Here is a 10,679-nt window from a genome sequence, read left to right as displayed (position 1 = left end):
AAAAAAAAAAAAAAAAAGGAAATTAAATAAAGGATTTGGAGGAGACTGTGGTATCTATTTGCAATAATGGACTTAGGTTGGGGATTTTTTTTCTTCCTTTTTACTGAATAATTTAGAACAAAAGATCTAAAAAAAAAAAGTTTCAAAAATTTCACCTGGAATTTAGAAGTTTTACTCATAAATGAGAAAATTCTTTATTTTCCAAGATAAAAACGTAATTTTGATGAAAACTGCAGGTTTCTAATAAGAATATACTGTGTCTATCAGTAACTGCTTCTTTCCTCCTGTCTAACTAGAGAAGTATAATACTTACTCTTGAAGATCAGTAATAAGTTTTTCTTTTGCTTCTACTTCATCTCTCAAACTACTGATCTGTTTTTGATGAGTTTCTCTGTGGCTTTGGATCTGCTGTTCAACAGCTTGCTAAAATTTTGAGGGGGAAAAGGATGTTAAAGTCAGACTAATCAAAATTAATACTGATGAATTAAAGTCATTAGATACGTGACATCAAACTTGCCTTAACTTCATTTGCAGTCTGAACCTTATTTAAGTGCTCCTTTTCCATTTCATGGACTTTCTCTGTTTGAATAGAGAGAAAATAGAAGAGTGAAATAAGCCTTTAAGGTTCCTCATATAAACCAAGGAGCAAATGGATTTTACAATAAGCATTTTCCTTAGCAATATTCGACTTCAGATTACCCAAATGTCACCTGCTCTCCCAGTTCAATGACATGTAGACTAGTATACAAGTCATATCCATTGTGTTGGTATTATGTATTCCTTTGTTTATTCATTTTTTTTTTTGCCTAATCCAGAACAGTTAAGGGAATGGTAAAGAAATGAGGTAACTCCTAAGTCCCCTATGTTAAGACACAGACACAGACACACACACACGCCCCCCCCCACCTTCATAACTGTGGGAAATCCCCAGATTGGCTATTTCCAAATTCAAACAAAATCTTAAAAAAAAAAAAAAAAAATTTCGCCAGGCACAGTGGCTCATGCCTGTAATCCCAGCACTTTGGGAGGCCGAGGCGGGTGGATCACGAGGTCAGGAGATCAAGATCATGCTGGCTAACACGGTGAAGCCCCGTCTCTACTAAAAATACAAAAAATTAGCTGGGCATGGTGGCATGTGCCTGTGGTCCCAGCTACTAGGGAGGCTGTGGCAGGAGAATCGCTTGAACCCAGGAGATGGAGGCTACAGTGAGTCAAGATAGCGCCACTGCACTCCAGCCTGGGTGACACAGCAAAGACTCCGTCTCAAAACAGCAAAAAAAAATATGTTTCAAAGCAACATTAATATGTATAATTTGTTTAGCATTCCAAGTCAGTCATATCCCTACTATTCTGTCAGTGTGAATATTAAGTTTACTACAATTATACTAAAATAAGAACATAGATGTAACTCATAAACAGTTGGGAGTTATACCTTGTGCTCGAAGCTGGACTAGTTCTTCATTGAGGGAATCGACAGATTCCTCCAGCTGTCTTTTCTTTTGTTCCACATTTTGAAGGTATTCAGTCAATGACTTAATTTTGGCTTCATGCTTTTGGAAAAAATATACTGGTATGAAGTGGAAAACATATCTCATGCATACACTTTACAGAATATTTGACAGTAAACATTTTATTAACTATATATGATAAACTTGGGAATATTTAAACCTAAAATGTTCAGGAGCCAATTTTGAAATGTTAAAGAATTTAATCAATTAATTAAATGGTCATCGTAACTTGCAAACTAAGGCACTGAAGACTCAAATATGAAATACTAATTTTAAAGATACCGCCATCTAACGTTATCATCTTCCCTGTTTGTGAAATTCCGATTGTGGTGAATGGCCCCATTCATTCAGTTGCCAAGCCAGGAAACTGGTTCCCTGCAGTTTTGCCCACCCTGGAATTCTGGAGTCTTTAACAAGTTACTACCAGTCACATCTTTCTGGTAAATTTCTATACATAACCCACATTTATACTAGGCAAATATAACTCAGTTAAATCATTCAAATTTACTGCAGCTAGACTAGGAAAAAAACAACTAAATTTCACCTACAGACACACATTTTTCTGAAAACTTGTACAATAAATACAATTTCTATGTGGCTGTTTCAAAAAATAAATTTTGTTCTGTAACTTACTTGAGAGATACGAAGCTGACATGCTGCTAACTCCTTTTCATTTTCTTCCATTTTTTTGTTGCTCTCAATTTGTGTGCTTTCTAACTGCTTGCAACGTTTCACCATGGTTTTTACTTCTGACTTCATTTTGCTAATGTAGAGTCTTGCAACAGTGAACTCTTCATCTATCATGCCAGTTCCCTCGGGCTGCTGTGAGGAGAAAGTAAAATAAAAAATTAAAGCCAAAAAAATGTTCAATGTGTGTTTTCCCAATTAGCCTGTAAAATCTTTTTATAAAATATATTTTAGTATTACTCAATATTCATACAAAGTCTGGATCTTATTTTTTTCTTTTATTACTGTTTTCAATGAAAGGTAAATAAACACAGCTTACTTTTTGCTTTCCTTACTTTTTTTTTAAACTGAAAATAATGTTAATACATGCCAACAAGAAAAATAAATAAATGTAAACCTAAGGAAAACACAAAAATATAACCAAACTAATAAATTCTGCCTCTTTCAATTTTTTTATTTCCTCTTCACAGGACCTCTTCAGGAAATTCACTGTTAATCATGTACATGTTCAGCTTAAAATTTAACAAGAGGATATTTAGGTGGTGGGGAAAGGATGACCTTTAAGCTCAACCAAAAGGAACTGTGGTCACTGTATATTCCTTAACTTTCAGAAAGAAATAAAACTGTCTTTGCAGATGATATGATTGATAAAGTTTACATGTACAGTCAAAGACCCTGAATAGCTAACACAATACTAAGGAAGAACAAAGTCACAGGACTTGACACTATGCAACTTACTGTAAAGCTATAATAATCACAACAGTAGAGTGCTGGCAAAAGAACAGATAAATAGGTTAACAGAACAGAATGAAGAGCCCAGGAATAAAACCACAAAATACAGTCAACTGATCTCTGACAAAGGTGCAAAGGAATTTGATGGAGAGGATAGTCTCTTCAACTGGACATCCAGATAGATGTAAAACAATGAATCCTGGGTACAGACCTTACCCTTTCAGAAAAATTAACTACAAATGGATCACAGTCCTAAATGTAAATGCAAAACTAAAAGAAAACTTTAACATAAGAGAAAATCTAGGTGATATTGGGTTTGGCGATAAGTTTTTAAATACAATACCAAAACCACAATCTATTAATGAAAAACTTGGTAAGTTGTACCTCATCAAAATTAAACATTTTTAGTCTGCAAAAGATGACAATTAATAGAGTAAAAAAAGCCACAAACTGCGAAATAATGCAAAGCACTATCTGATAAAAGACTTATATCCAAAACATATGAAGAACTCTTAAAACTCAACAATAGGAGGCCAGGTAAGGTGGCTCACGCCTGTAATCCCAGTACTTTGGGAGGCTGAGGCGGGCGGATCACCTGAGGTCAGAAGTTCAAGACCAGCCTGGTCAATATGGTGAAACCCTGTTGCTACTAAAAATACAAAAACTTAGCCAGGTGTGGGAGTGGGAGCCTGTAGTCCCAGCTACTCGGGAGGCTGAGGCAGGAGAATCGCTTGAACCCAGGAAGAGGAGGTTGCGGTGCCACTGCACTCCAACCTAGGTGACAGAGCAAGACTCCATCTCAAAACAAACAAAAACAAAACAAAACAAAACTCAGCAATAGGGCCAGACACAATGGCTCATGCCTGTAGTTTCCGCACTTTGGGAGGCTGAGGCGGGCAGATCACCTGCAGTCAGGAGTTCGAAACCAGGCTGGCCAATATGGTGAAATCCCATCTCTACTAAAAATACAAAAATTAGCCAGGTGTGGTGGTGCACGCCTGTAGTCCCAGCTATTTAGGAGGCTGAGGCAGAAGAATCACTTGAACCCAGGAGGCGGAGGTTGTGGTGAGCCGAAATCACGCCACTGTACTCCAGCCTGGACGACAGAGCGAGACTCCATCTCAAAAAAAAAAAAAGTAGCACTCTAACAGACTTATATATGACGAGAGAAAAAGAATTACTTGTTAATGACAAAAATACTGAGGATCCTTTTTTTTTTTTTTTAAATCAGAATAGCTATTTGCAAAGATGACTTATTTCCAAAATGCTATGGTATAGTGGGAAATAAAAAAAAAATCTATGGCCGTGCATAGTGGCTCACGTCTGTAATCCCAGGACTTTGGCAGGCCGAGGTGGGTGGATCATGAGATCAGGAGATCAAGACCATCCTGGCTAACATGGTGAAACCCCATCTCTACTAAAAATACAAAGAATTAGTGAGGCGTGGTGGCATGCGCCTGTAATCCTAGCTACTCGGGAGGCTGAGGCAGGAAAACTGCTTGAACCTGGGAGGTGGAGGATGCAGTGAGCCAAGCACCACTGCACTCCAGCTTGGGCGACAAAGCAAAATTCCGTCTCAAAAAAAAAAAAAAAAAAAAAAATCTAGTGGTCAGGGAACCTGGATTTCATCCATCTGCCACTAAACATAAGCCATTTCCACTCTCTCTCGACACTTTTTGACTTAAATCATAATTATTTGAACATAAAATGTAAGATTTTTCTGAAAAGTTGCAAACCTACAAAGCAAATTTTGAACATCATCTCTCTGGTGTTCTGCGATATAAAATAAATGTACTTTTCCATCGTAGAGATTTCTCTCCATCTCACATCATTACTCTACATCTCACATTACTTCACCATAAACAGGACAGGGCAGAAATGTTTAGACTGATGGTGAAAAGAAAGCAAGTCAAGTGGCCCGAAAGTGAGTACACTGAATAACATATGAAGAGTCATGAGAATCCTTGCCTCCATCAACAAACAGCAACTTTTATTTTGATTTTAGTTTATTCTTTTTCTATTTTTTAAAATACTTTTTCTTCATTTTTAAACTGAAGAATCAGTTAACAGCAAACAGCAACATCAAACAATACAACAGACGGAAATGTGTACTCCATATTGTCAAAACTTTTATTTCAGTTCCAACTCTGGTTAACAGACTGGGCTTTTTAGAAGGCTCTCAATATAAACCCAAGTGTATGTTCTCTGTTATTGTAATTAGGCTTGAATCAAAAAGGTAAAGTCTAAACAGCTACTGCAACGTACAAATCTTTCATGTTATATGCATGGTTTTTCAGTTAAGAGTCTTAGTTTGATTCTTTGGTCTTAGTTTTTACCAAGTCACATGCCTGATGCTAACAACCAATATTAGCATTCTTAAAAAGATTAGGACAAAGAGATATAAAGAAAATATGGCAATATTTTGAAAACTGAAAACTCTGGAGCTCATTACATTATTCTCTCTACTATTATATGTTTGCAATTTTTCACACTAAAATAAAAAAGAATTAAGAAAGCGGTGCTCATCTTTTACTTTTCTTTAAATATTTAAAGCAACCACAAGCCCATTCATTATAAATGTATTCCCTGAGCTAATTTTTTTTTTTTTTTTTTTTTGAGATAGGGTCTCACTCTGTTGCTCAGGCTGGAGTGCCATGGCACAAACATAGTTCACAGCATCCTTAACCTTCTGCCTCAGTCTCTTAAATACCTTGGACTACAGGTACGTATCACCATGCCCACATGCTCGGCTAATTTTTAAGTTTTTTGTAGGGACAGGGTCTCGCCATGTTGCCCAGGCTGGTCTCGAACTCCTGGGCTCAAGTTATCCTCCCGCCTTGGCCTCCCAAAGTGCTGGGATTACAGGCTTGAGCCACTATGTCTGGTCCCTGAACTTATCTTAATTGTTGTTCCAATCATTTCACTTATGGAAATTTACTAACGTAATTTCTAAGTGCTAAATCTTTTTTTTTTTTTTTTCTGGAGACAGCATCTTGTTCTGTTGCACACGCTGGAGTGCAGTCGTGTGATTGCAGCTCACTGCATCCTTGACCTCCCAGGTTCAAGCAATCCTCTCACTCCAGTAGCTGGGACTATAGGGACACACCACCATGCCAGGCTCATTTTTGTATTTTTTGTAGAGACAGGGTTTTGCCACATTGCCCAGGTTGGGGAAAATGTTATAGTAAAGAATCAAACATGAGGTCCAATAAATGCCACCTACTGAATTTATCTATTTGGGCGCCCTTATTCTCTTGCTCCCTCCTGATCTATTTAACATGCAGTTAATAGCACCTACTACACATGACTGATTGTGAGGATGAGATCATGAATACGAAAAGAACTTCATATTAGTAGTAAACAAAAGTACAAGTGTATACAGAAAATTGTCCTTAATATTTAGTTATTATATTTACCTTTACATCATTATTTCCCACAGCAATTCCTATTTCTGCAAGGTCTTTTAGTAAAGATGCCATCATCTCAGCTGCTCGTTTTTTCTGGTGGTTGGTCATTTCCTTAAGTTTCTGAAGCTCAGCATCTATACTCGCTAAAGTTGCCTAAGAGAACCCAAAACAAAAAGTATAGTTAAATCTACATGAACACTCAAATCAAATACTCACAGATGTTTCAAGTTTTACACATGGTTTTACAAAACCATGCCTTTTCTGCTTTCATTTTCCTGAACCATCTACCAAGTTTTGGGCTCCCAGCTCAAACTTAAAAAATATTTTAGACCTAATTGGCTATGGTAAAAGTAGCCACATTGTTTTCCATTAAGAGCAGGCAGTTTGTGTTGTTATTTCACTAAATTCCTGAGATTGAATAATATTTTCTGTCTAAAAAAATGGGAAGCCTCAAATTTAACTAGATTTGATCATCTATTACTATATTATGTCTTATCTTTAGAAAGTGAGTCAGCAAATTAACGTTATAATGACACTGTTTTCTAGATGGTTAGTATGCTTTCTTCATCTACTTTCTATATACTTATTCACTGGAAAGAATCCATGTGACAATACTATGATACAAGCAATTATCCAGGAGATCATGATAAAATAATATTATCTGTTTAATGACTATAATTATAAATCTCAAATCATAGCTTGCTTACCAGCTACAAAATCACCAAATTTTGAAAAGTCCAACCCAGTTTGGCCCACTTCAAAATAACTCATATCGCAGATTAGATACAAGGTGAGCATCCCCAATCCGAAGTGCTCCAAAATCTGGGACTTTTTGAGTGCTTACACGATGCTCAAAGAAAATGCTCACTGAAGCATTTGGACTTACCAATTAGAAATGCTCAAGTGGTAAGTATAATGCAAACATTCCAAAATCTGAAAAGCGTGGGGCTTATTTTTAATGCCTGTACTGTACTGTATTTTTAATGCCATTTATTGACTTTTCATCAGTATCTTTTAGGAAAGATGCCATCATTCCAACTGCTTAATTCTTATGGTAGTTTATCATTTCCTTAAGTTTCTGAGTATCAGTAGAGTGTGTATCCACCCAGGTTAATCTACAATATGATACCAATTATCTTGCAAGTCGTATAATATAGCATGCTTCTACCATAATTGTTTAAATTACCGTTTTCTCTAACAACTAAACAGCAACACTGTCTAAGCACATAAATAGATGCTAAACACTAGGCATTTCTAACTCCTATTATCAATGTAATGCTGATAGATTTCAGCTCCACAAGTGAAACACATATATATAGCTGTCTTAAGACCAAAATCAGTGGCCAAGGACCACCTTTCAGAGTTGTAAGAAACTCCTGTTATTCTTTCATACAACAATTAGCTTTGTTAATAATGCAACTCAGTAAGAGTTAGTTATAATGGTGTCTTGGATCTCTACAGTACTCAATGTTAACTTCAAGCTAAATGTAACTTTGTAGATTAAAAAGAGAAAAGGAACTCATAGGGGCGCAGGAAACCTTTTAAAAGTGTTATTTTGTACTGTTGACTGCTTTCTTCTAGACAAGTTAATGTGAGTGGGGAAATAAAGGGTGGACACGGGTCCTGAGTGCCACTCTAGATGCTGATTTCTAAACAAGAAGCTAGCATTAACCACAACAAAATCACAAAATAGCTCCTTCATGATGTTGAAACAATCACAGATATTATTTCTGCCATCACTGTTGGAGGTTGGCAATGTCTCTCCTGTATCAATTTTTAGCAAGTAAAAATCTCCATCTATTGGGGAACCACAACTACACTGTGCTAAGAAGGCACTGCTCCAGGTAGTGGAAATATAACAGTAAATAAAACATAAATCGTATTAAGTTACATATCCTCACATCTATTCCAAATAATTCACATAGTTGATTAAATAGCATTTTAATTTGTATTGCATATTTAATTTATTGTTTGAACAATCATCTAGTAGCTTTACTTGGCAACTAGGAGCTTTAAATTATTTTTCCTTTAACATTAGTAATAACATTAGGTTCCACATGCTATATACTAAATTAAAAAAATTAAACACTAGGAGTAGCAAACATCCTTTAAAATAGCATTTAAATTAGATATTAACAGACCTTAGGAACTAAGATAACTGTCTTCCTCCACCTCTAAGGCTTCATATACAGAAAGAATAGAAGTTGAAACCCGAGTCCTTGAAAATTGATGTTATCGATATTTGACTTACATAGAAATAAGTTACTTAAGTAGTTTTTAGGTTAAGAATACTTGTACTAAAGCATTAAAAAAGAAAATAAAGCTATATCCTACCGATTTCTGATTCAGTTCATCACTAAGCAATTCATATTCCTTAGTTTTGTCTTCCACTTCCTGAGACTTCTGATCATAATTGACAGCAAGTTCTTCTAGGGCCTGTAAAACTTCTTTCACTTCTTCTTTAGAGGCATCATTTTCCGCTTGAAGGCGATTCAGCTCAGCTTGCATATTATCTTGATCCCTTCTGGTAGATGCCAAAAGCTACAGGACAGAAAATAATTTATTTTCCCCAAAAGTATGCAGGTTTTAAAAAACACCCATGAAGCTTCACCATTTGCCAAGAACAAACGGAGTGAAATATGGATGGTATTCAGTGTGGCAACATTTATTCATTAAACAGGTTTACTAAATGTCAACTATGTGCAAGCACTGTGCTGGATGCTGCAAGGCAGAAAGAAAATCAAAGACTGTATGTTTAAGGAACACAGTAGAAGAGAAGATAGGTACATGAATAAGTGCAATACAAGATAGAAGGTAAGAACCATAAGAGAGGGACAGGACAGATAAAATGCTTAGTAATACAGGAAAGGGTATTCATGGAGAAGCTGGCTATGAGAGATCGACTGCAGTCACACGCAAATTAATGTAATAAAGGAAAACAGCATTCTACAAGAGTTGCTTAAAAATTTAGATTTGGGCCAGGCGGGGTGGCTCCCGCCTATAATCCCAGCACGTTGGGAGGCCGAGGCGGGCAGATCACGAGGTCAGGAGTTTGAGACCAGCCTGGCCAACATGGTGAAACCCCGTCTCTACTAAAAATACAAAAATATTAGCCAGGCGTGCTGGCGGGCACCTGTAATCTCAGCTACTCGGGAGGTTGAGGCAGGAGAATCACTTGAACCCGGGAGGCGGAGGTTGCAGCGAGCCGAGATCACGCCACTGCACTCCAGCCTGGGGGACAAGAGTGAGACTTCGTATCAAAAACAAAAACAAAAACAAAACCTGGTATCAGCACAAAATCTGAACTGCAAGGACACCAAGAGACTGATTAGGAGAACACCACAATCATCCACATTAGTGGTTCTCCTGTAGGGATACCTGGAAATCTGTGGGAGTGTTAATAATAGGGTAGAATGCTAATGGCATTTAGGAGTAGGGACCAGGAATGCTTAATGTCCTATAATGCAAAGGACAGAAAAACATAAATTATCCAATGCAAAATGTCAATAGTGCCCCTTTGAGGAATAATGCACTTATAGTTGAAATACAAAATGCTATAGTTGAAAGATGATCTGACCAGGATTAAGTTCACCGACGGAGAGTATCTCCTTCTTACTGAAGCAGTCTTTGTCTTCAACCTACACACCACTCCCACAGAAAAATTTTAAAGGACTGCTTTTCAATTATCCCCCTGCTCTGCTAGGCTAGAAGGTAAAATGAGAATCCAAAGTAGGTGACAAGAAGAGAAAAGTCAAGAACCAGGATGAAAAAAACGATGGCAGAAATGAACAACAGATTTTATGTGGGTAGATACGACGAACGAGTAAAAACTCATTTTATCCATGTGACATTCTTATTCCCACAAAGGGAGTCATACCCAAAATTATACAACTACTAAAGACAAAGTCAATGGGATTCAGAAACCAAAACTATAAAGCTTTTCTGGAAGCAATATAAAAGGTACTCAACTCACCTCTTCCTGATCCAACATTTGCGTCTTCAGTTTCTCTACCAGTTGACTCTGCTGGTTAATTTCTTCATCCTAGAATTTGAAGTATCCAGTTAACCAAGTAGTTAACAACCTGGTTCTAGTTGTTTCCCAATACAGGTTATAAGATTACTACTCCCCCACAAATATTCAAAACCATTTCTCCAAATTCAACATTGCTTATTTTAATGTCTTTTAAGAAAATGGCAAAACAAAAGGAATTTCTTTCAATCATCAATACTTATAATGGTCATGTACTTCGAATCTGCCATCTCTGCTTAAAACACATTAAAAATATCAGCTTAAAAAAATATTTTCAGCCGAGCGTGGTGGCTCACGCCTGTAATCCCAGCACTT

The 10,679-nt window shown here is 36.8% G+C and overlaps 1 protein-coding gene across 1 annotated transcript in view; it reads right to left on the bottom strand.

Annotated features, from left to right (window-relative positions):
• The window catches only part of KIF5B (kinesin family member 5B), a 44,704-nt gene that overhangs the window by 9,485 nt on the left and 24,540 nt on the right, over positions 1 to 10,679 (bottom strand). The window contains exons 13-19 of the mRNA XM_011977302.1: positions 10,308 to 10,376; positions 8,669 to 8,875; positions 6,344 to 6,487; positions 2,142 to 2,330; positions 1,433 to 1,550; positions 518 to 579; positions 314 to 423 (exon numbers count right to left, since the gene is read on the bottom strand). Coding sequence (XP_011832692.1) covers positions 314 to 423; positions 518 to 579; positions 1,433 to 1,550; positions 2,142 to 2,330; positions 6,344 to 6,487; positions 8,669 to 8,875; positions 10,308 to 10,376 — 899 coding nt within the window. The remainder of the gene's footprint in view (positions 1 to 313; positions 424 to 517; positions 580 to 1,432; positions 1,551 to 2,141; positions 2,331 to 6,343; positions 6,488 to 8,668; positions 8,876 to 10,307; positions 10,377 to 10,679) is intronic.

Source organism: Mandrillus leucophaeus, unplaced genomic scaffold (genome assembly GCF_000951045.1).
Source record: "Mandrillus leucophaeus isolate KB7577 unplaced genomic scaffold, Mleu.le_1.0 Scaffold178, whole genome shotgun sequence".
NCBI lineage: Eukaryota > Metazoa > Chordata > Mammalia > Primates > Cercopithecidae > Mandrillus > Mandrillus leucophaeus.
The sequence above is the reverse complement of the archived record's forward strand: the minus strand, read 5'-3'. Positions and strand labels throughout refer to the sequence as shown.